Source organism: Drosophila sechellia, chromosome 2L, assembly GCF_004382195.2.
Source record: "Drosophila sechellia strain sech25 chromosome 2L, ASM438219v1, whole genome shotgun sequence".
NCBI lineage: Eukaryota > Metazoa > Arthropoda > Insecta > Diptera > Drosophilidae > Drosophila > Drosophila sechellia.
This window is the reverse complement of record NC_045949.1, coordinates 16,205,212-16,231,684: the sequence shown is the minus strand read 5'-3', so window position 1 is coordinate 16,231,684 and position 26,473 is coordinate 16,205,212. Positions and strand designations below refer to the sequence as shown.

Here is a 26,473-nt window from a genome sequence, read left to right as displayed (position 1 = left end):
TCACTGCAATTAAGAATATAATGGACAATAGTTGTCAACTGTTTATCTGAACGTGAATAAAAAACATTTTCTTATTGCCAAAATAAGAGCTTTCTAATAAAAATTGTACAAATTCATTGGTTTATTCCATATTTTCCTAACTTCATTTTATTGAGGGAAATTCAATTTCAATTAATCTAAGTACGGTTCAATTATTATTCCCATTATTATTTCCAATTCATTAACAAAGCCCTGGACAAATACACCACAAACTGTAATTATGAATGTTCTTGTGACAATTACGTGAGTTCAAACTGTTCGATCCAGTGCGGCTCAAACTGTAATCAACTCTGAGCCACTTCAAAGTCGTAAATTGGCCTATTTAAACAGCCCCAAGCTGTTTTGGCCAACCAAAACTGCCTATTAAGTAAGCGAATTTAAATGTCACAAAGTACGTAGCACAACACAAAATTAAAGTCAATTAAATAAAGGCCGGCAATAATTAAAGCAAACAAACAACAACCGCAGGAGAACAATGTTAATACTCTTAAACGTTCTACCGCCAAATGGTGGTAAAGTGCAACAATTACGCAGCCACGCCCCCCAAAATGCATTTATTTAATAGGCGGATGCGCCAAAGTTGATTGTGCCTTTTACTCTGAAGGAAGGGTAAAATAAAATATACGCGATCAAAAAAAATTATATGTAATTGCAATACAAAAAACATTTTTTCATATCTCTTCTTTGTTAACAGTTTTCCTTTCTATAATTATAGTCTCTAATTGATATCATCGTAATTGAGCTCATTAAATTTAATATCCTTATAAGCTTACAGAGTTAATTTTTAATAAATGCTTCAAGCTATATAGCACATAATATCTTAAATCCTAGTTTGATTTTAAGGTGGTATTGTATAAATTAGATAAAATTAATTCCTAGCCTGGTATATAAAAATGACCAATAGATAATCTCATCTGCCAGTGAGTTAGTTAATGCAGATTTTCAGATAAGGCGAAAAGGGAAAATCCATTGGAGATTTGAGGCAGACAAAGTTCGTTAGCCAAAACTAACACACACATACACAAAATGCTGCTACATGTCTGCCATATCAAACAAACACACACAAAAGCTGGGGTCAGATTACCAACAAATTAGCGGTTTATTAAAGCGCCATTAACACTTTATAATTTAAAGCCCCCAAAAAGAGCACAAGCGCACACATAAACACACACAAAAGGAAAACCGCCAAAAGGCAAAAAAGCAACGATGAAAACAGGGGGGCGGAGGTGGGCGCGTCCAGAGGATGATGGCCTTGTCAAAAGGCGATGATCTAAAATGCAGGCGGCCAAAAAATATTTAAGCCAAGGGGCGTGGCCACCAGCTAATGAAGTGGAGTTAAAAACTGAGCCATTAGCATCTGGAAAATTAGGTGAGGAAAGCACGGAAAAAATGGAAAGATAAGTAGTTGAAAATCCTGCTGGTATATATTAAAAACGAGCAGCTTTGTTTTAATTTTTTCCATGATATTGTTTATGCATAGATATTATAAAAAATAACGTTAAATGTACATAATTTTATAAATTAAAAAAAATATATACAATTTTCATTGTAAGTTGAAAGCATATAAATTTTTTACTAGTGCACAGGTTGTATAGCCGAGTCAGTTATTTATTTATAATGTATTTGCGCAGGTTCCAAAGGAGCTGCAGAAATCCGAGGAGCTGATGAGTGTGACCTCAGATTTAGTGTGAAAGCGATGTGGGTTCATTTTGTAACATATATGCTTGTGTGTGAGAGCAGTGAGCTGTGAATTGTGGGTGTTAAAGGCCAAAGAGGCTAAAAGGCAGCCTCGAAACCTTTGGCAATGACTTTTAAAGCAGCTATTTGCAATGTTGAAATGCTGAAAACATGGAAGCAATAAAGTAAAAGATTAAAATCCGATGTTATCACCATAAACGCCACTCATATTCAGCACTCAACTTCAATCAATTGGAAATTCATTTGTTTGTGATTAATTTCATATAATTTAAACACATAAAATATCCCACTTCAGTTGCAGCGCTGCAACCGATAATTTGCCCACATTTATAAAATGCCAAATCATTATAATAAACATTACGTTTGAGGTAATAATCAATAAAAAATAATACAGCAAAAAAACGTAGGTAAATTACATGGTGGCTGTGGTGCAAAAAATGCCAAATGTCCAAAAGCCTAAAGCTAAATAGCGGAAAACCGAGAAACGTATTAATTTTGTTGTTGCCTGTGATTTATGTGTAATTCAAATGCAAAGGTCAGAGAGCGAAATGTGTGAGAAACACAGATTGAATATCAACATAAACAAGCGCAAAAACGACAAATTGTATTAAACAAAACCTATTAACCAAATAAGTAATTAAATTAAATAAAACTAAACACATTCTACAATCTATTAATAAAAAACTAAGGTAAATGGCTTTTAAATGGACTTATGAAAATATCATTCATATTTGTTTCACACAAATAGCTGCTCTATTTTCGCAGATAAATGGAAATTTATTAGGCTGAATATCCAATTAGTTAGGAAAGGTGGCCAATAGTTTTTCTAGCAAGGCAGCGGGATCCACATGTCGTATACGCAATATTCGCGTACTAAATTTGAAGCGCCCGAAAGCAGGCTACAAATATAAATGCTCGTATAGTTTTTGTTCTTTTAAACGCTATTGAAATATTTCACAAATTGATGGCTTTGTTTTGTTCGAAAAAATGCTTAACTTAACTGAGCCATTTGAATGCAAACATAAAATGAGTTGAGAAAAACTAATTTCATTTGCAATGCTGTGTACATTTATTTCGAGTCTCGCTATGTTTCTGCAAATTGTTCATTTCTAATGCGCTTATAAAAAAAAATTCATGTGGAAAACAACCAGTTCAAACGCAAATCTTAAAAAGTACAATATCAATATAAAATAAAAAGGCAATGACAGTTTTAACATAACAGTAGGTTAAATGGCACACGACCTTGCTCGACATTCTTAATAAAGTTTAGATATAAATAAAAACTTTTTAAATCTTCAAATTGCAGGCACCCAAATGCATAAATAACTATAAATATGCGCATTATAGAATTCATTTCGTCGGCTCCGTCGAACTCATATTTCCAATGCAAAATCCCAAACTTTTCAGCTGATATTTTCACGTAGTTTTTCTTTTCCAGCGCTTGTTGTTAAGTTACTTAGTTGTAAGTAACCATAAGTACTTAAGTGTTCAATTTATGATTTCGAGCTGCGAGAGTTTTTGCGGCAGATATTGAGCAAAGAATTTATTGTCGAGTGCAATTTACGAATTAATTAAGTGCTTATTGAAATTAAGTTTTTAACAGCTAGAAAAATGAAAATTGTTATTCGGTTTCAAAAGAAATATGAACAGGTTGGTTAATTAAAAGGTGCACAATTATGCAGCAAATTTTCCCCAATCTGATGGACAATTTCCCATTCTGAATGCAACAGTTAGATCGAATTTCATTTCATTTCTGAGGGGGTAAAAATTTAATTTTCAGTTAAAGCGTTGCTTATAGATTGTTTAATTAGGGCGTGAAAATTCTGAAATAAATCTACAAGACAAACTGAGGTTTGTTGGCATTTTCTGCGATTGCTTCCCATTAAGGAGCACAGTTTTCACTCCTAAATTGACCGCAATTTTCCGCCCCTAATCTAGCTATTTGGAGCTCACAACCAGGTCCCCTTATATGCAATAAAAATTAAACTGAAGTTTGTGCTTGCCCACTTTACCATCGTAGTTTTTATTTTATTTTCTTCTTACGCTCCCTGCAATTTTCCAGCATTTTCTCGGACTCTTTTTGCTTCTCTCGCTATGACAAACGTGCTGACATTTTTCGCTCGACGCTTCGCATCAAATTAATGCTCGGAAAATATGCATATGCATGTCGGGTAAACGAGTATATTGTAAGCAAAATATTTGCACATGGGGGCGTAGGGGCGTGGCAGCGAGACGAGGGCGGTCGCTGTGGGGGTGTGGTGGCAACATGCTAACGAGTGTCACTAATAGCAGCAGTAGCATAAAATGTTTGCTTAACAATGAAAATGCATCGGAAAACTGCGTGCCTTAGTTTCCAACCATTGCCACCGCTCCTCCCCCCGCTTTCGACACTTTTCCAATTCTGCAGCTCTAAGCTGAAATGCATGTACAAGAACTGATGGGCGTGGCATAAAGGGGCGGCGGGGTCTTAAGGCGTGCCGGAAGAGCAGAGGGGGAGGGGGCGGGGAGGGGATAGCTTACTCTAACTGACATTTAGTTGGCAGTCGGAACGGCCAACGCATCAGGATGGATGGGAAGCCGAGGCTCCCGCTTTTGGCGCCAGCTGCAGGCAGCTTTTAGCCAGGAATATCAGAAGCCCAGAGCCCTCTTTTCCTTCGGATTTCCCAGACATTTTCCACCCAACCAAAGTGCGTGCTTAAATTCACCAGAATTTACGTGATTTTAAATGAAAATGTCTGCCAGTTAAATAAAGTAAATAAGAAGGAAGGCACATAGTTTTAAGGAACTCAAAATCCGCGGAGACTATATAAAATTGTACATTTTCATAATAAATTTCAAATAAAATAAACAAAATAAATAATATATGTATCGAAAAAATTAAGATAATCTCATAACATTTTTAATTATTATTAAGAATGTTTAAGTAGAACTTTAAAATATTTCTCTTTGATTTTATATAACGTAAAATTATTTGGAAACAGTAATAAATGCCCATATGCTTCTCATAGCATCATATATGAACTCAAAATAATTTTTTCATTATTTATTTATAAAGAAATTGATGAACATAGACAAATAAAAACACTCGGTCAACACAAAAACGCGTTTGGCCAATTTTATTGGTTTCCTTTGACCTTTTGACACATAAAAATACGATTGGGCAAAACAAATCAACGTTATTTATTGAGGTTGTTTATTTTAGTCCAAAGAAACCCTGCGGACTAACAGAGTTCCATTCAACAGGCAAGCTTTAAATTTAAACAGCATGCTATGTTATGCAATTAGGATAGTTTGTTAGGGGTCATGAAATTTAGAGTCACGCAAGGCCGGAAAATGCATTTTCAATTAAAAGTGAAAATGACTGCATACTTTCGTGAGCAAAGAAATTACTTGGCTAACTTTAATAACAGGTGGAAACCTGTTTGTGTTTGTTAAAATATGGTCTGTATTTAGCTTTTAATTTTCAAGATTGGAACTTGAAAAAAAAGAATTTAGTAATACTCTTTATAAATCATATTTGGACCATATTTATTAATTGAATTATAAAGGTATCTTATTTTATTTTTTATCAATCTTTTTATACTGTTTTTCTTTTCGAGATTGAACATTAACTTATACTCAAACCACTAATTAAAAATTTATTTATTTTTTATTTATAAAGTTTTGTATGTATTGTACTTATTTTGATCTAAAACTTTTTATCGTGCACGTGTGAAAACTGTATAAAATATTCGTTGCTTACAGCGAGCGTTTACTGTTTGTTTACTTTCTTGCTTCCTTTCCCATGACTGCTCACATAATGAGCTGAAAGCCCGAAGCCTTTTGCCGCGTTGGCGTGACTGAAAGACGCTTTCTTTTTAATTTTCCTCTCTTTTTTTTGGTTTTATGCGCTAATTGTTTAACTATGAGGGCGGCTATTAAGTTGGGGAAGGAACTGGGGGCATGTTAAGAACTGGAAGTGCTAACAGCGGTTGCCTTCTGAATAAGCCTTGATTAAGACAGGATGGATGACGTCGAACTTAAATGAATGTAGAGGTTTCTTGATTAAAAAACAACATTTCAGTCAAAATTGTACCTATCCAGCTTTAAATGCATAATTTACCTAGTTAAGTTTACAATAAGAGAAACAACAATGGTGTTTGCATATCCCTGCCACATCTGCTGTGTATTTATGCTAATTTCGCTAAAAGTTGTCAATTGGTGCGCTAATGCTATTCAAAATCTATTTACGGCTGAAAAACAAATCCGTTTTATCAACAATACAAATTGTGTACCTCCTGCAACAATCAAGTAAATAACAACAGGCCGTCCTTAACTTCGTTTGTTTCATTTCAAAATAATTTCTGCCGAAATATGCGATTTTCACACCAATTTAATAGCAAATCGCAAAAGTCTACTTTTTGATTTACAAATCAAAGTCAAACGACAAAACACTGGAATTTTTAAGTTGCGACGTAGAATTACGCATTTCATGATGTTAACATATAGTGTCAAATAGGTTATGCTAGAAACTAAATGGATAAAATTAGAAAAGCTTACTGTAAAGAAATCTTTAAAATAAATAAAAATCAAAAGAGAGAATGCTATAGTCGAGTTCCCCAATTATCAGATACCCGTTACTCAGCTATTGCGAACGAGAAATTCCATAATTTTTTTACGATATCGATAGATATTGGAAAATAAAAGGAAAACAAATTGTAAAATTTTTTAAAAGTGTGGGCGTGATCGGTTTGTCGGTGTTAGGGATTTAGAGTGGGCGTGGCAAAAAGTTATTTGCAAATCGACAGATATTTACAAGACTAATAAATTAAGAAAAAAATCCAAAAAATGTTTAATTATGTGGGCGTAGAAGCTTTGATCGGCTTTAAGATAGTAGTTACTGTGTTACTTCAAAATATTATATAATATAATATAATACATCTTCCCCATCAATATCTACATCTTAAATTATTTTTCTGTGTGCACAAGTCGAAGAAATTACCTCTAGAGGGGAACATTTTGGTGCGAAGCCGTTGGCTCTATTGAATGAAGCTAATCAAATAGTTGAACCAGATTCGCAGTTGAACGCTTCATTAGTTTTGACGCAAGTTGGGCTGCCTCCCGAGTGCCGTGGACAGGCGACAGCTTCTGCAGCAAAAGAATTGAAATAAATGCGCACTTTCAAAGTCATTTGCAGGCAAATAGTCGCTGCGGGACTTTCCGCACCCGAACACACATTGGGAAAACTTATCCAGCGCGCTTGGGATTTTTCTTCATTTTTTTTGCCCCTTTTGCCACTATTTTTTTGCTTTTCTGAGCGGATTTTCCGCACTGTTATTTTTGCAAGACTGTGTTTTTTTTTTAACTACACCCGGTCCCTATAGCAATTGTTGCTTCGCTTTTCCTTAAACTTCATTCGTGACATTTATTTGCGGTTATATTTCTGGAGCTTTTTATTTTTGTAACCGTGCTTCGTTCGCTGGGTTTCCATTCAAGTGGGATTTTCTCGTGACGCGGACTATTCCCTTTCGAAGTGGCTTCAAGTACATGCAACTTGTTTTGGGGTTCACGCTCCCTGCTTTATTTCCCCCCAAATATCCGCAGCTTTCCACCTTTTTTTCACTTTTTTTGGTTTGATAAACAACGAGACAACAAGGCACCTTTCGCTTTTGCCCTGTCTTTAATGAGATTATAATGGTATATAGGTAAACAAATTTAAAAAAAAATGTAGTATAATAATTGATTAATCCTATAAAACATTCCTCTCATAAATTTTAAGTTAAGTGCTATGATAGAAAGGAAGATATACAATTCGAGCAAATATATGATGAGTGTATAATGTGTTTTTCTTTAATAGTTTAAACAAATAATTTATTCAAATCCATTTTTAATAGTTTAAATAAATAGTTAATTCAAACCCAGCTTTAAAACAAACCCAAATTTAGATTTTAAAGGGTATCCAAAAGTCTGTCCCCTAATATTTCCGTTTTTGTCCGAAATCTTGAACAAATCTCTGGGTTACCTCCAATCAAAAAAGGAGAAAAGGTGCGGTGCTGTAAACAAAAATGGTAAGCGATTTGTGCATTTGAGAAAGTAAATTCAAAGCGCAGCAATGATTCCGCAAAAAGCGAAATTCGAATTTTACTTTTAATGTGCACTCAAAGGCTCTCGCTCCCAACAATTTCATACGTACATGATGAATGGCTTTTCTCAGTGGTATAATTTCAATGCGCTCTATTGCAATATTATGTAATAGTGTCATGGTAAAAGCTCGGCTCGGAAAATTCAGCCAGTGGGATTGTGTTATGACTTCAATTGTCATAAAAGTTTTGAAATGTAATAAGGATTTAGCATAAAAACTTAATTAGGATTTATTTTCAAAGCTTGTCGAAGTAAAGCTATTATTTTTAAGTGAACACCCGTGCTAATTTATTTTTCACCAAACTTCCAACGCACAGAAAAATCTCGGAAAATCTTAGATGCGCATATATTTAGCTCCAAGCGCATGCCTTTACTCGCATTGAGTGCAAACAGCAATCTGGTTATCTACTACCATTTATTAGCCCACACACGAGCACTCCATCATGCTTCTATCTAATCTCCATCATTATTCCATATCCCAAACCATTTCACCAAATTTCACTTCGGCTCTCCCCGAGGACAACCTTTCCTTTTTGAGAGACTAGAGAGCAAATGGAAAAGCATTTCGATTACCGTTCACCTCAAAAAGTGCGTCAGGAATATCAATTTATTATGTAAGCCAGTTTTTGGGGTCGCTTGGGAGTCACTTTGCTGTATGGTGAAAAGAGCTTGCCACAAAATGTTGACTTCACGCACCGACAATCTGCTATCAAAATGAGTTGCCTCAAGCTTTGAGCACACTTGACTGCCACCACCCTACCAACTTTTTATTATTTCTTTTTTTTTTGGCCAACTCAATTACAGTTTCAATTGCAATTTTAACCATTCTCCTATTCATTTGCATTCATTCGGCGGCAAGCTCCGCAAACAGCCAACAGCAAACAAAAGTCAGAAAGCTCATCATGTAGCACCACGACTAGCGCACACAAATGTGCTCTGGGCTCACACAGATACTCCGGAAAAGCCACAGATATTACACAAACACACTCGCACACGGGCACACTCACGGCCTGAGCTCCATTGAAGCAGAAGCTTAAGCTGATAAGGCATTTGAATTTTTTACAGTTGATTTAGCCCCAAAACGAAATGAGAATTTTCACCTGTTGCCAGCTGAAAAGCTGTTGGAAATTTTGTGGGAATATAGCCAGAGCACAAAAGCCACCAAACGCGTCAAATGAAGCATACGCCATGTGGTCAGGCCAAAAAAAAAAAATGCCTACAATATGAAAAAAAAGAGGCTAACGCGAAAAAGGGTAGAAAGATAAGCCACTCAAGCCAAATTCCAAAATGTAATTAGGAAAACTTGTGCATTAAGATCGCATTAATGCCGCAGTCACAAAAAAAGGAAAAACTTCAAAGCTTAAAAGTCCCCAATTAAAGTTGCACTTAGCCATCCGCCGCCTGGGCTTTCAGTCGCTCCTTTCTGGACTCCTCGTTTTATAATTAACTGTGCTCACATTTTTTGGACAGTCTCAATAGGGCGGACATCATCTTACTTACTTTAAAAACTTAAATTTTATAAAATTTATTTTTTTACAAAAATTACTATGATTTTTTAATTAATTTTTAATAGTTTTTTTTCAGCAGGCTGAATGCCAAATTTTTTCAGTTTTAAAAGGCATTAACTTGACCAAAAAATATATATTCCTTTAGTTCACTTTTCACTCATTTTATTTTTATAAACTTTTTTAATATCGCCAACTCTATTCAGGGTCCCACAAATTCACTTCGCTGCTGGTGCAGTCGAGCTGGTGCAGTTTTGAAAAATTGATTGCATAATGCGACACAACAACTGAAGTTGATGAGCAGCGACAGCAGACGAAACAAGGGTATGATGGAATAAAAGGAAGGAGGTGGCACCGAAGAGCCAGGAACGGAAAATGCGATAGATGAACTGACAACCATGGAGGCAACCGAAAGCCACATTCAGCCGTATAACCAACCGATTATGGGGGTGCAAAAATCGTGAAGTTGCTGAATTCTGAATGTTATGGAATTTAAAGAAGAATGATTCTGAACTGTAAGATGGTTGAAAGTAAGATTGACAAAAGTAGAAAAAGGTTCCTACTATTAAGAACTTTTTCTCGCCAATTCTGCTTCATAGTGTCAAACCTTGCCGCATAAACCTCATCACAACTGCCTGTTGGCGTTTATACCACCTCGTGCCTCTGGTTCGAAGCGACTCTACGGCAGAAAACAAAGTATCGCCACCTCATCATCAGGCAGCGTCATCTTCTGTCATGTTCGCGCAGACTTTGGCCGCGGTCGATGTTGCTGCTGCTGTTGCTGCTGTCGCTTACAGCAACAACGTGACAGCTGGTTGGTGCAACAACGGCGAACCGATGCACAACAGCAACATGCAACAACATCGCGGATGGCAAGTGGTAGTCATAACAACAATGCCGTCAACACCAAGCGCCATTCGCAGCCTCTCAACTTCATCCAGCCCTTGGTACTTATTATAGTTGATGTTGCTGCTGCACTTGGGTGTTGCTGCTGTTGTAAGCAAGCAATTGCAACAGTCTGTCTGCAAATTGCCACAGAGACTGGGAAATCAGATGGCTGGGAAGACACAATAAAGAAAACTCTTGTTTGCCAATAATGAAATGCAATACATTTCCATCCCATCGAAATCATTAACGGGGCAACGGGAATTTCTTAAAACTTCAGATGAACTCAAAGCAAACGGAATTAAGTTGAAAACAAGGCTGGTGCTGCTATATATTTAATTGGGAAATTTATTCAAATTACATAACTTTTGAAGAAAGGTAGCGAAAAAATTTCAGGTTATAAAGCCTGAACCATTTGCCCACTCCGCAGCCACAACAAAATCACTTCCTTCAAAAAACCATCAGCGAGCAATTTGGTAACTCAAGCTGTATAAAACTTAGCCATTCAACCCACAATTGCGATTCGGCCAGCCAACAGATAAAAGCATCAATAACCTTTCACTCGCCGTAAGGAAACGCCATCAACTTTTCATTTTTTTGCCATCCAAATAATTGCCAACCAAAAGCCTTCATCAGTCATTTCTCCCCACTTTTTTTCCTTTTTTGTGAACTCCTTTTGCGGCCATTGTCTTTTCCTTTAAGCAATTTGTAATGCAACACTTGCCCACCGAAAGTCATAAAATCGAAAATCGATGCAGGCCCTAAACCAATAATTTCCATCATGATGATGCAATAACAACGGGGATGACTTTCCGAATAATTGCCGTCCCAGCTAAGCAAAAAAAAAAATAGTCGGAAAATGTGCCAGCATACAAATTGTTTGCTTAGCAACCGAAAATACAACCTGCAGGCCAAAACATTCATCAGATTTTGAAAAATTCTATTTTCTGTGCTTTCCATCCTAAGGCAGAAATATCTATTCCTGATATCCACAGCAATTACATACTCATCCTCAGGGAGTCGACCCTTCTCGAGGCACTGAAAAAAATTGTAACCCAGTAACAGTTTTTTTGTGCTTTTATAGAATATAAATTTGAATTGTAATTAGATGTTAGTAGCGGTAATTATAAACAAACTTCTATTGTGATAACTCAAATAATGATTAGGATAGTGGGTATTTGAAGAAAGCTAGTTTAAAAGCTGTCATAGTCATACGAATTAAATATTTAAGATCTATTAAACCTCTATAAATCCGGTAGCACTACTTTATATACATTTTTGTAAGTTTTTTGTCTTATTTCCCTGACTGCCATGATAGTCGTAATAACAGCCATACAAACGGCACTGCTCCAATAATGATGGGTATAATTCAATGCGCTCAAGATGGCCGCAAGTGTTGCACTTGACGACACCAGACGCACGGACAAGGACACTTTGGGGCAGGACGCATGGCAGGGGCAGGGGCACAAAAATCGGGTTGTAAACATAAAGCATAAAGCATGACAGGGATAACAATGCCGATGACATAAACACGGACGATGGGCGGGATGCGGGGCATGCCTTTCAGGGATTGGGATTCGGTTTGTGTCCGATTCATCTGCCTGAATGGAGCAATTGTCTGCCTCCTGTCCCGGTCCATATTTCTGTCCGGCATTCCAGTTTCCTTGCCGCGCCCCGGTTTGTCGGATGAAACACTTTCCCATTGAAGCTAATGAATGTCATGAACAGGACTGAACAATTGGATGGGCCAACGTGGGTCGCTCCGGGCGTTTTTCCTACTGGAATGTGTCGAGTCCTGGCAAATGCGAGTAAAGTATTGCCGAACATGGTAGCTGGAAAGTTGTCGTAAAATAATAAATCGGTTTAACAGGGCCAACAAAAGATTGCACAAAACGAAAAGTTGTTATTTAATAGTTAAACCTTTTATGTGCTGGATTTAATGTTTTTGGTAAGATAAGGAAATCCTTAGGAAGCATTATTTTTAAATAGGTAAAGTCGTGTAACTAAATATTTAAGGAAAGTAGTTGAATGATACAAATAATATACCTTTCTTGAAGAATTATGAATTATAAATTTTTCATAAATTTGTCAGATATTTTAATAACTGCCCTCGTTCTCACATACAGCTGACCATTGTTGTGTTGGCGATTATTATTTGATAACCATGAAATGCGTATTTATGGCGTACGGATTTCCAAGAATCCTTCTGTCAACAGACGATAAGTAGGCTCAAAGCTTGTGATCTTATTCTAAATATTGGCAATATATGTATATATATAGAGAGAGGATGTTTGTTTAATGAGGTAAGCAATTGCAGTTACACAGAAACAAATTGAGTGCTATTAGATTCAGTTAGTTAGAAATTAACTAGTATGTAATAATTGGTCTGAAAAAATTTTAAAATTACATTTAAATAATAAATACTTAATATATTATATATTTTTTATAATATTTTTTTAATAGATATTTTTTCTGGACATTCAACTTGAAGTAGTTTTTAACAATAAATATCAGGCAAATGCTTCGCTATTTTATGTTATGTATGTTTTGTATGTTATATATTTATTATATATTTATTTATTTATTATTTAAGATACACCTGTATCACTACATTTTGCTGTGTGTCTAATGCACCAGCCGAACAATGGAAAATGGACAAGGCTAAGCCGGTGGGACATTGAACGTTGCTCACCACCGCACGATTCAATAAGATCGGGTGTAACATATATCCCCAAAATGTCACGCTTGTCCCATTCAGTGTCTTCGTATTTGTTGGCCCATTGTATGTGTGTATCTTTATGTGTGAGTGAGGCCAAAGTGTTGGCCATATCAGAGAACCTGTCAGAAAAGCGAGCCACGAAGGTGGCTTTCACACGTCATGGGCATAATTGAAAATTGACAGTTTATTGCCATAGGCACGCCCACTTTTGGCCTCCTGGCCTTGTTGGCCATGATTAAAATAACAAAAGCACGCAAACACACACACTCAAGCAACGCACACACTCACACACCTCATTGGGGACGAAAATGTCAGTGAATGAGCTTTAATTTCGACATAATAGCTGGCAAATTTGGCATTGTTCGTTGTTGTTGAGTTGCTGGAAATTCGGGTGGTTTAGTGGGTGGTTACGGATCAGATACACTACAAGCCGCTCTATTATTTTGCGGTAATTGGTTTGGTTTTCGCAATTTCAATTGTTGCTGTTGCTGTTGTTGTAGCTGCTTTTGATGTTACTGTTGCTGCTGCTAATGCATGTGGATACAACTGCTTTTGTCTATTGGCATTGCTTGTATCTTCTATCGCAGCAAATTTAAACGATGTTTCTGGTTTGGGCCAATATAATGTTTCATATCCTAATCTCCTCAGTTGCACTTTGTTTAAACAATTTTACAGCATGCACTTCCATGCCAATTTTGATCCAAGAATCTTTACACTTCAATATTTATATATTTAAAAAAAATAATCACAAATCATTATATACATCTTTGATATATAAGATGAAGTTATATATATGCTTCTTTTATATATATTTAATATTAACCTCATTTTTATGCAAAATTCAATTAAACGTATATTTTAATATACTGATTAAATTAAAATAAATTTTCTGCAAGCACACGAAACGTATTAAAGCCCTACAATTTGAGTCAATTGCGATTGTAAAGTGCCCATATTAACACTTTTCGCATTGCAGCACTGTAGGATTTACCACCATTGTTCCGCCTGAATATCCTTTGATTTTCCCAGGGGCGGCAACTGTTGAGCCGCTTTTGTGCATACCCCGGCCAGCAAACGCCCACCTTTTGAATATTTGATGTTCTACTTAACCACAACGGCAGACCACAATCAACGCCCAGAATTTATTTTCGGACAGGTGTCGTGTTTATGGCTAAACATTCGCCTGGGAATTGCAATTGTAATTGAGGGCCTTTTGTTTGCGCCAGTTTGCAGCTAGCTACTGTTTTTGGGGTAATTACTGACCATACGGGGAAATTGAATTAGGGTAAACACACGTCGCAGCGAAGGGAAAGTTAAAGGATTAGCCTGATCGAGGACTTCAAGTGGCGGTGGTGGTGGTCAACTTTGCGTTGCCTTTAATTTGCAACTTTCGAGTTGGCCTGTAATCATTGCCGGCGAAAAGAAACTGAAACTCTACAAAGACAGGAGTGTGGAGTGCGCGGGACTAAGGAAAAACTTTGGCGCCAAGACGACATTTTAGGCCAGCGCAAGGCAAAAGTTTTCCAAAAGAGAAAACAGACAGGCCAACAACGGGGGTACTTGAGTGGGCGAGCAAAAACTAGAGGAAAAGTCGGGGGATTCCCCTCCAGAAACTGTAACATATTTGCATAAATTTTGGGTGTGTTCCCCCCAGCGTATTCAACTTGAAGGCTGTCAGAAAAAATGCCAGGGGAAAACGTCGAGGCTCGTTGGAAAATTTCCTATCTAACAAGTTTGAAGTTTTCCTCCCTTTTTTTCTGCATGTATTTGAAGGTGGGTACGAAAAATTAGCAAAGACGCGACTTGAAAAAGTGACGGCAGAGACTCAGTTCAAAGTTGAAATCATGAGAATTACTTGGCGGAAAAGTTTTGTTTTGTATTTTTTCTCACTTTTTATTCTTTCCACCCCGGTAAAATATGCGAAATGAGTTCGCTACACAAATTATTTGTCATTATGCATTTGTGAAAATGTTTCCATTTTATACATGTCGCCGCAATTTATTTATTCATCGTGTCTGTTTTTGTTTACCTGCGAAAATTTGTTAGGCCTTGTAAGGCCTCTGATTTATGAATTATCAAAAAGATTTTCCACGAAGACCCACGAATATCATTTGTCATAGCAAAAACCGGATTAACATTGGAAATTGATTGATGATTGGATGCTAGCATCTGGAAGTTTAGGATTAAGATGGGGTTGGGTGTTGTAAACTGAATTTATAGTTGTTAAAGCAGAGCACTGAGTCTGGAAATGAACTTAAAGGCTTTTTCAACACTTACACAATTTTTCCAAGCCATTTCTGAAGAAAGAAGAGGACTTCTTCATTTTAAAGCCCCTACAAAATGTTCACCCTTGCAATTGACACAAAAACTGTGTGAGAATGGCCGACTTAGGACAAATCAAAGTCAGCTCAGCTCATCTCATCTCATGGAGCATTTCAAATTGCAATTAGCCACAACAAGTCAGAGCGATTAAGCCATGATTTTGATGTTCTAAAGGAGGAAAGGGACAGAGATTAGGGAATATAGAGAAGCGGAGACAATGAGGGAAATATATCCAAATGGAGGTAATAAACGTGCGATTACGAAACTCCCAGCAAATGTCGACGTCGAGAAATTGTCGCATTGACAAACTTAACCAAAGCCAAGCACGCACATGCACTGGAAAAAAAACTTTGAGAACCGAAACTATGACATATGGTATGATATGATTTAAAAAATGATGTATGTATGAAATTACTCAAAAGATATTTTAAATAATTTAATAATATAATATAACAATAACAAAATTAAATAAAATAAAAGAGTAGTGCATGAATTAATATAAATTTAATTTCTTTGTCCTTTCAAGGCTGAAAAGTATGCAATTTTGTATTTTGCTGAAAAACCGCCATTTAGTTATTTTCCAAAGTATACTTTTAAGCACCTTCGGTAAATCGCCGTTAGTGCTTAAAAACAAATATTCTTCCGGGTGTACAGAGGGAGATAGGAAGACAGAGAGTAAGAGACGGCAGCAGCTGTGACAGAGAAGGAGATAGAACATTAAACAATTTGTTTCACATTTGTGGAAGCGTTCCCTCGCCGTTTTCCCTTTTTCCGTGGCCAACATGAAAACTTTTGCCAGACTTCGCCTGTTTATAAAGATGTCCGTGTGTGTGTGTGCGGAGTATCTGTGTTTTTAAATATCTGTGTGCGGTGTAGCCAAAAGTGTGTGCATGTGTTACTTGTATAACATTACAAAACGGTACACATGTGCAATCTGTCTACGGGTAAATTTGTTACGTTGCACGCCATGCGAACATAAAAAGTGCATTTCCAACTTGGCACCATTCGACACTAAAGATTGCATGGAGAAAAGCGTTGCTCTCCATCTCTTCTCCCTTCTGGCCCACCTTTCGCTCTCAGTTTTCCGCTTTCCCACACCCTTTCACCTTTTACCAGTTTCGTATGCAAATTGTCGTTTAAACACTAAAACACGTAACCCTTGTACGACAATCGCTTCATAGAATATTCAAGAACAGGGATTTCATTTACAGCTAGCAAGCTGAAAATTAGGTTTCAGCTATTGGGATTCAAACATTAAAAATAATATTTAATAATGCAATTCTTTAGAGTGCCCAAATTGTGTTGTTATTTTAATTTAAAGTAGATTTTAAAAGCTGAATTAAGAACAACTTTATAGCCTAGTTCTTATCGTGAAGAGCAATAACAATTTAACTTGGAACATCTGAGATACGTGCATCTTTAAATTGAATATAAAACCTAACATGCTGGTAAATTGCTCAACGGAAGCAGTGAAAAAAGTGTCATGGAATGAATGCGAGAGTTAAAGTTACATATGCATTGCATCCGCGCTGTATCTGTCTCTTTCGCTGCTCTGTTGCCCTCTCTGTCACACTCCGCAAGTTGTCGTCGTGTCAAACTGCCAACAGCTAAAAGAGTTTGGCTAACTGTGAGTAAAAAAAATCACGACAAAAACAAGAGAACACGAGAAATTCATGATTCAGAGGCGAATTTAAAGTACCCATTTAATTCAATTTATTTACGAAATTTACCAAAAAAAAAAAACTATTTTCCACCACATTCTTCCAACCTTAAATAAATCCTTTAACAACTATTATCCCAAGCTTTATTTTTAATATTTTCAGCAGGATATAATTCTTGTCGTGTCCTGCTTTTTTAAAAATTTAGAACATTGCTACTGAATTGAAATCAAACAAAGCTGGTGTCTGCAAATATATATATATATATATATATATGTGAAAAAATGGGGGAAAAAAGGAAGGAACTACTGCAACTGTCAAATGCATTATCATGGCATCTTTTTGCCAAACAGTTCACAAGGTAAAAACGAAAAGAAAACGCAGTCAAGTGCCTAGGATAGAAGTACCACTTCTGTCCCAGAACTTATTTAATATTAAAGATGTGAAATAAAATTTTCGTTGAAAAGTTGTTGAAAAATACCTGTAAAACTTAAAGTGTTATTCAATATAAGCTACTTAAAATGAATATGGAATATTAATAAAAGAAATACGTATGAAGTGTGCCTGCAACAAAAACAGCAATTTGAATTGAATTACCATATTAATAGGCTCTGTTTTATTTTCACACCTTTCAATGGTTACATTATTTCAATCACGCAGAGCTTTAAAACGCAAACAGGATTAATAGGAATAATTAAGTTAGTTATTCACTTACAATTGAATACGCAATAAGCTTTTGTTCCCGAAATAATTGATTTTTTTGCTGGCTTATTGAAAATGCAGCAATAGTTTTTAGTTTAAAGCATTTAAAGAGCTACTTAAAGTTGATTTAACCATTAGTGAATTACCATGAGTCGTAATTTAACTTTTTTAGACTATATTTATTATTTAACTTGTATTCTTTAAAGCCGTATCGGCACTAACGCAACTGTCTGTGCATATATATGGCTAAATCACTTTCATAGTCTCACTTCCTGCTGCGTAGACTAAAACAAATTAAATCAATTCCCCATCACGCATACGCCACGTAGCCCATAAATTCCACTCCAGACCGCCCGCCCACCTGAACAAATATGTAGGTATGAATGCATGTATAGACTTATATAGATATATGTGTGTTCGGGATCAAGTTGTACAAGACCCGGTGGACAAAGTAAAGCATAGTTAGTAGTCTGCGCATTTTTTCCTGGGGTTTTGTTTGGGGGTTAAGCAAACACGGTTGTGGCGTTTAACAAAGTTGAAGGCAACCGCAGCTTCTCGAACATATGTGTTCGCAAAAAAGGACGATAGGAGCGAAAAGAGCTGGTGGATTCCACTACAAAATGCACTTTTCCCTGGCAGCTTCAGAAACTTTTTGGCCATGACTAAGAAACTTTTGGTGGCACCCAAAAGAACCCAGCCGCAACATTTTCAATTGTTGCACTTGCCAGTGTCTTAGAGTCTTTCCATATCTCTGGATTTTCCCACAGGGCTCGCAATTAAATCTGCGGCCAGACTGTGCCGCAATTATAAGAGCACATAATTTTGGGTTCAAGCGTTTTTAGCATCCAAACATTTTTTTTTTTGTTTCCATCCTCGCCATTATTATCCGCCAAAGCTTTTAAAGGGTGAGATAAATTTTACGCTTAAAACACCAACGATTTGAGCCACATCCTGGGGCCACAAATTCAAACAAAGCGCACACAAACTTTGCTTGTTTGTCGTGTTTGGTTTTTGGTCTACAACTCTCCAATTTGTGAAACAATCCAGCCGTAAATGTCGGCCTCTCTCTGACAACTGCAGTGCTTAAAGCGCTTTAATTAAGTTCGACTTGAGCCGGATTGTTCCGTCCAAGTTCCGCCCACAAGAACCTCGCCCGCAAAAAGCCGATTGAAAGTTGCGAAAATTGGTGTCAACACTTGGTCGCTTGCGTGTCGAGGACCAACTATCCCAATTCGATTCTCTGATTTTCCCCCAGCTGCATGGTTTTAGTGCGAGGATTTCATTAGAAACTTTTACGGTGTGTGTGTCTGTGACTTGCACAATGTCGACTGGTTGTAAAATTTATTACAGAACAACATTTTAAAGAGCTAGTGAAATAATTCAAATCAATATTACTAACATTGGTTACAATATAAGTTTAAGTAGTCACACGGTACCAAACGATAATGCTAATATAGAGTTAATAATCCATCAGAAAACAGTGCCTATTATTTATTATTACAATCATACTAAGCACTTCAATGATCAAATTAACACATAAAACAGTTTGTAGATTGCGAGCAAAATAGGTCATATTCTTAACTCGAATTTCATAATAATATGACATAAACTCCTCAGCCAAACAGATAAACAATTGTCGCCAAAAATGTCTGTTAACCAATATCCGAATTTCTTTCAAAAATATGTAGGATTGCTTGCAAATCTGAGAAAAAGATTGTTGGCTCATCAATAGTTACGGCCAAGTTTTTCATGAAACTCCCAAAAAGCGTAAACATTTCATTTTATGCTTTAAATGGTTTCCAACATTTTAATGAATAATAACATTGTCAAAACATATTCAAGCTATTCACAGAATATTCACTTCGACATTTGCTGTATGAGAACAGATGAATCGAATTACCCATCAAGTATTAAAAAAAAAACAATTCAATTTTTATTCTGTCACAATAGATTATTAAATTGACACATTTTATTGCAAATTATAAAAGACTTTTAACAAAAAATTAATAATGCAGAGTGAACACTTGTTTTCAATATTAATGTCGATGTTATTTGTCAATGAATCTTATTGTTTAAGCTTCTTATTTCTTCGTAATCATTAATAGTAAATAAATATTTAAATATTTTAAATACATCCTTCACAAAATCATTCATCGACTTGCTGGTAATACTCTCCGATTTTGCTTCGTCAGCAATAGTTTTTATCCCTTCGTAATCATCAATAGTAAATATCTGCTCTATAATCTGGTCAAAATCCGAATCGTTTTCAGATACATCATTCATCGTCGACTTGCTGGTAATACTCTCCGATTTTGGTTCGTCAGCAATAGTTTTTATCCCTTCGTAACCATCAATAGTAAATATCTGCTTTATAATCTGGTCATAATCCGATTCCTTTTTAGATACAGCATTCATCGTCGACTTGCTGGTAATACTCTCCGATTTTGGTTCGTCAGCAATAGTTTTTATCCCTTCGTAACCATCAATAGTAAATATCTGCTTTATAATCTGGTCATAATCCGATTCGTTTTTAGATACATCATTCATCGTCGACTTGCTGGTTACACTCTCCGATTTTGGTTCGTCAGCTATAGTTTTTATCCCTTCGTAACCATCAATAGTAAATATCTTCTTTATAATCTGGTCATAATCCGATTCGTTTTTAGATACAGCATTCATCGTCGACTTTCTGGTAATACTCTCCGATTTTGGTTCGTCAGCAATAATTTGAGGAATTCCATAGCACAACTCGCTCACTATGGCGCAGAACATAACTAACATAAGAAGCTTAAACATTATCACGACCAAGTTGAAAATCGAACTGATTTACTCCGCACGACAAGTGCTGCTTTTATACCTTAATTCCTAATTAAAATTCTCATGAATTTTCAAAATTTGTTTTCTAAGAAATGAGAGAAATTTTTAAATCGTTTTCAGATTAAAAACTTGAAATCTCCTACTTCTTATCGCTCAAATGAAATGAAAATAGTGATATTTCAAGCACACTAAACTTGAATTTACTATTGTGAATGAAATAAAAACTCAAGGCCTTATCAATTTTTAGCTTCGTGTATATATGTACTACATATGTAGGTACATACGTATAGTCACATAAAGTATACCCTGCATGACTAATGCGAATAATACATAAGTGCTGCTAATGCACAAGAGCATGCAGTGCGGCTGGAAAATGGGAGCGGGAAATTTTCGGAAGCTGAAAATGAAGAGGACGGGAATGGAGTCGGATTTTGGGGGGGTAGGGGCGGGTAGGAACTGGGAGGGTACCGAGCATTGTCGCAATATGACGCATACGCGTATATTTTATGGCCCACAGATATGGAAAAAAGCGGGGGGCGCGGCAGATAACTATGACTTCATTATGAGCTCATGCCCGTAAAGTGCAACCAAACCAAACCGAACCGAACCGAGCTGAGCTGAGCTGAACCGAAAAGCAAGCCCAGTGGAGGCCCGACAACTGCCAGCATAAGCCAAACATTAATAATAAACAACTTACAAGCCATAAACCAATGGGATGCCGCTACCAACTATCCAACTACCAACAAACAGTGGCAGCGGCAACGAGTCTCAAATAAATTACACCATGAAAAATAAACAAATTCAACGCAGTCAGTGCAAAAAATCAGCCAGAGCAAATGACATTAAAATCGTTGGAAGGGGATGAAAACGCATTTCCAGTTAAGAAAAAAAAAAAACAGAACGCACAGTGAGTGCTAAAATTATGACAACAGGCGGCTGATCCTGCACTGGCCAGAGCCCAAAAAAAGAAAGAAAAATAGGAGAAAAAAAAAACGAAATAAAAACAAAGAGTGAGCAAAACGGAGAAAGAAATCCGCTCAACTGGCAGGCGAAAGGCGAATGGGAATGGTAGAAATTGACACTGGACATGGGAGCATCGAAATGGACATGGATGCGGACGAGGTTGGGTTCGAGGATGTGCATTGCCCAGGGATATGGACATTGGCGACAGTCGACTGACTGAGTGTAGTCGGCAAGAATGATGCATGCCACATGGTACGCACTTTACTCTCACCAAAGAGCCAACAAGCCAAGAGATTTTCACAATCCAGGAAACCAATTCCCGCAGTTTTTGGGTTACACTAACCCAAAAGTTATAGTAGCTTTAATAGTATATAGTAATATAAACTTAAATGAAATTTGATTTGCTTACAAAACTTGATATGTATAACTAATATAAAACCATGAACGAGTTAGGAATTAGATATAATATAAAATTAGTACAATTATGATTTTATTAAAGATTTCAAAAATAATCTTTTTTAAAAACCGCTTAATACATTTATAGACATATACAAATAAAGAACTTTTGAAAATCAGTCTAGCGCTAAAAAATCATTTTAAATAGTTTTAAAAATATTCATGAAACAAGTCGCCCAAATATAAAAAATATAAACCAGCACTCAAATAAAAGCCATTGCAAAAATAAAAGGGGAACAAACGGAGAGAGGAGAGAGCGCGAAAAATATGGTGTAGAGAGAAATATAGCTAAACGGAGATAAAAAAATGTTTTTGGCAAATAGCCGGGTATGGAAACAAAAAAAAAAATTGTTAAAAACTGCAAAACTCGTATGTGTAAGTGAAAATTTGCGAAAAAGCGGCGCAGGCAACAATGGGAAATGGACACCAATTGTAGCCAGTGCGTGCGAAAGGGACAAGCGCGGGGCAAACAGAGAGGGAGATGCGAGATGATGGTATGGCGAACATAGCAACAAAGTTGCATGGGGCCAAACATAAAAATCGAGAAGTCCATAAGACCACAGCGTGTGGCGGACCAGTGGAAAAATCTACATTCAAAATGAGCGGAGCTATGAGGAGAACACTTCCCCGGAAAACTTGGCAGTGGAACAAAAACAAAAAAAAAAGGGAGAAAACAACGGATGGATGATGGGGGGGGCTGAGGGAGGATGGACTGAAAGAATCCGGGAACTCTGGTGACACAGTGTCATCTGCATACACACAGCTGGATATGGTCAAGTTGGCGCAGAAAATTGCCTGGGAGTGTCGCCAACTGTGATGACTTCAATATGCACTATCCGGCGATCCGGCGAACTCGAGCAGATAGGGACATGAGTGCCCCAGGACTCGGTCGCCGGCAAATGCAAATTGAAACACAGCTGAAATGGCAAAAATGAATCCGATTAGATGTCGCCGGATAAAGTCAACAGGGGACACAGCCATCACTGGAGGCCAATTGCCAGGTGTCGATCCAAACGGATGCCATTGATAGCCGGGCCAATGAAGACGGACAAATAGAGCTGGGCTTTCGTTGAGGATTGAGCAACTGATATAGTAGGTGGACAAAAACAGTCCAAACAATAGACAGCTGGTTAAATAAGCATACATACACGTGCTTTAGATAGTATATTCTTTATTAATATATTTATATAAGCCACAGCCCATTCTCCATTGCAAAGATAACCGCTAAAACAATTACCACTTAATTTGCATTCACCTTCAGCGCTTCATGTTTGGTCTCATCTCGTCGATGGCAAGACACAGTGCAACCTGCCTATGTCAACTGGCGCCGGGGCCCGAACTACTTATTGCATGGCCAAACAAACAGATTATTTGGCAAATAAGCCGGGCAAACAAGCCAAGAACTTAACCAATGCTTTCGCTACCTTTGGCCAGGCCCAAAAAGCAAACAATCCGCACACAAAGGCAGCGCCCAACGGTTTCGAAATTAATTTTAACCCAGACTGCGGCGACACACATACTAAAGGGCCAAGTTAGCTAGCCATCTCAGTTGGCTTTGCTTAACTGATTAAGTCCCTGGCCGGTTCCAGACGGTTCGAAAAGAGGCTACGAGAAGGGGCAGGGGTCCGGAAATAGGGTCTCGGGTGCTCCATGTAACTCTCATCCTACATGTTGGCATCATGAATCAAAGCGGAAAGTAATGGCCAAAGTTACAGGAAAGACACTTTAGATCGCACAGGCTCTATATGTGGTCAGTGCACTGAAAGAAATGTTGGGTATTAACGCGAATAATATTAAAATAATTTAATATGTTCGGAATATTTATAGATAGTTTAAAAACATAAATGTAATGTTTCAAACTTCATTCAGAGAAAATTAATGCAGTTCAAATGTAAAAGGTTCCACATGGAAACATACTCTGATTACAAACGATTAATGGTCACATCGCAGGATCCACTGTTTTTTATCAGTGCATGGGCCATTCTTTGGGCAAACTATATGGACCCAAATAGCCCCGGGCATCATGGACAGGAATAAAAACTGTACAACAAATGTCATAAAACGGCCACTCACCTCGATAAACTTTGCTACGCTTGCCAGCGGCCACGATTTGTTGCTGCTGTTGCTGCTGATGCTGTTGTTGCTGCTGTTGCTGTTGCTGCTGCTGCTGCTGCTGGACAGTTGCTGCGTCCAGTTGCAGCAGCAATCTAGGCGCTGAAGCTGCTGCGGCTGCTGCTGCTGCTGCCTGTGCTATGTTTCCATTAACATTTGTCACTGGCGATGGCGTCAAATGTTGCTGATGCTGCCCATGTTGCTGATGGTGATGATGAAGCTGCTGCTGCTGCTGCTGTTGCTGTTGCTGCTGTGCGTGATGCGAATGGGGAGGATGGGCATGCGAATGGGTGTGCGGAGGATGGGCATGAATGTGGGGATGATGGCCGATGGCGCCATTTGGGGCTGCCACGGCCGGCGGTCCATGTGCCGGGCAATAGCTGCGATATTCGCCATTGATGTCGATGTAAATTGGCGCCTCCACAAGTGGCCAAGCGGCGCCAGTCAAAGACGTTGCTGCGGCACCACCCGCTGCTGCGGCTGCTGGAGTTCCGGCCGCTGCCACAGTTGCTCCTGCTGCTGCTGCTACTGCTGCTGTTGCAGCTGCCGCTGCTGCTGCTGCTGTTACTCCATTCGGTGGCAGGGCTATCAACTGCACGGGCAGCAGTTGGGCGCCATGAATATGCGGCAAGCCTCCATGTTGAGCGCAGAGTGGCTGCTGCTGCTGCGGCTGCTGCTGCTGTTGCTGCTTGGGTGACAACTGTTGCTGCTGTTGTGGGTGTTGCTGCTGCTGCTGTTGAACTTGCTGCTGATAGTAGACCGTTGTCTGCTCATAGGCGGTATAGCCCAAAGCTGTAGTTGTTGTCGTCGTCACCGAGGACATGTTGCCGCTGGGCAGCGACGATTGTTGCAGCTGCTTGGCCTTCAAGGCGGCGGGCTGAAAGGGCGGCGCCAAGGGGGTAAGATTCGATTTATAAGCCTTTATCAACGCACTGCTGTTAGATGTTGCAGCAGTGTTGTTGCTGCTGCTGCTGTTGCTTTTGATGTTGCTGCTGCTGGTTGCAGTTGCACTGCTGCATCCAGCATTTTGATTTACTTGCAACCCGTTGTGCACTTTACGCGTGGATTTTGATCTATCGGTGATGGCGCCACGACCGTTTGTGGCTACTTCGCTGCTTCGATTGTTATTATTGTTGTCCACCACCGACAAAGTTGCGGGGGGTTCGCGACTATGACCTGACCTCTCGATTACCTGATAGCTTTCACCGATGAAAGACACCAAATCATGGCAGGCCTGCTGCAGTTCCGCTGATGTTGCCGCTGTACCAGCTGCCGCAACATTGTTATCGTCCTCATCGTCGCTTTCGATAACATGCTCGATAATGCGCAAGTTATCGTAGTCTATAATGCGGGCATATCCCATGCCCAAAGTCAAGCCCGCTAGCCTGGTCACGTCGTCGATTTCCTCCTCATCATCGGACTCGACTAGTTCCTGGACAACATGTGGTACACTCGCTTCAACTGGAGGCTCCTCCTCAGAGCTCTCCTCCGGCTCGTTCGATTCATTGCCGTTTATCGTGTTTTTCACATCACTAACGCCATTGCTATCGCTTTGTATACCGTTTGTTTCCACTTGCGTGTCCACTTCCTCTTTGACAGCCCCTTCCATTTCCACTTCCTCTTCCACAATCTGACTCAGTCTGGGTTTCAAAGGCTTCAGTTCAGACTCATCATCATCATAGCCATCAGTTTGGGTACTATTATCAATAAATATGGTGTCTGTGGCGCCGTAATAATCGCATTCATCGCAGACCAGCTCCAATTGGTTTTCGTTAATTTCCAGGACAGCAGCTGCCATTTTTTTCAGGCGAAACTCTCTTATTAATCGTTGATTAGTAATAGCTGATTTTCATCGTATTAATCAGAGATTGCAAGCTGAGATTCTGTTTTGACAACAGTTGGGAGTTGTTGAGATTGCCTTTAATAATTGTCGGCAAAAGTGTCATGTTGCTTAAAGTGAAATGGGCGACCACAAGTTGAACTTGGATAAACACTGGTGCCAAGTTTTAGGCCTCAATTATTTACACCTTTCGGATTGGCAATGCCTGAAACGAAACGGAAAAGTAAAGGAAAATTATTAAAGTCAAAGAGTTTTTCACTTTCAATCAACTTTGCCCTCTCAAGTTTGAGGCGAAAGTTTGACTTGTGTTGCCTTGCCACTTCTGTTCCTGTGCTCCTCTGCAGATTGTTTATCGAAAGCCATAAAATATTTATTTTAATTAAAAGCAAATCATAAATTCAAGTAGAAAAGGAGAGCTATAACTGAAAATGTATGCGAAGCTTGAGAAAGGAGCTGCCTTCACTTTGTTGGAAAAACATAGTTTTATTGGCAAAACATAAACAAGTCAAAGAGCAAAGTTACTGAGTTAAATTTATAAATTGATTTCCTATTCTTTTTTTCCGTACATGCCACTAAATCTATTTAATAAATAGAATTGGCTTGAATTTCCTAAATTTTGATCTAAAGCATTGTTTAG

The 26,473-nt window shown here is 38.1% G+C and overlaps 1 protein-coding gene across 1 annotated transcript in view; it reads right to left on the bottom strand.

Moving 5' to 3' along the window:
- LOC6614395 (fibronectin type-III domain-containing protein 3A) overlaps positions 1–26,034 on the bottom strand; it is a 104,868-nt gene extending 78,834 nt beyond the window's left edge. The window contains exon 1 of the mRNA XM_032727632.1: positions 23,958–26,034. Coding sequence (XP_032583523.1) covers positions 23,958–25,794 — 1,837 coding nt within the window. The 5' untranslated portion in view covers positions 25,795–26,034. The remainder of the gene's footprint in view (positions 1–23,957) is intronic.
- Between the last annotated feature and the right edge of the window lie 439 nt (positions 26,035–26,473).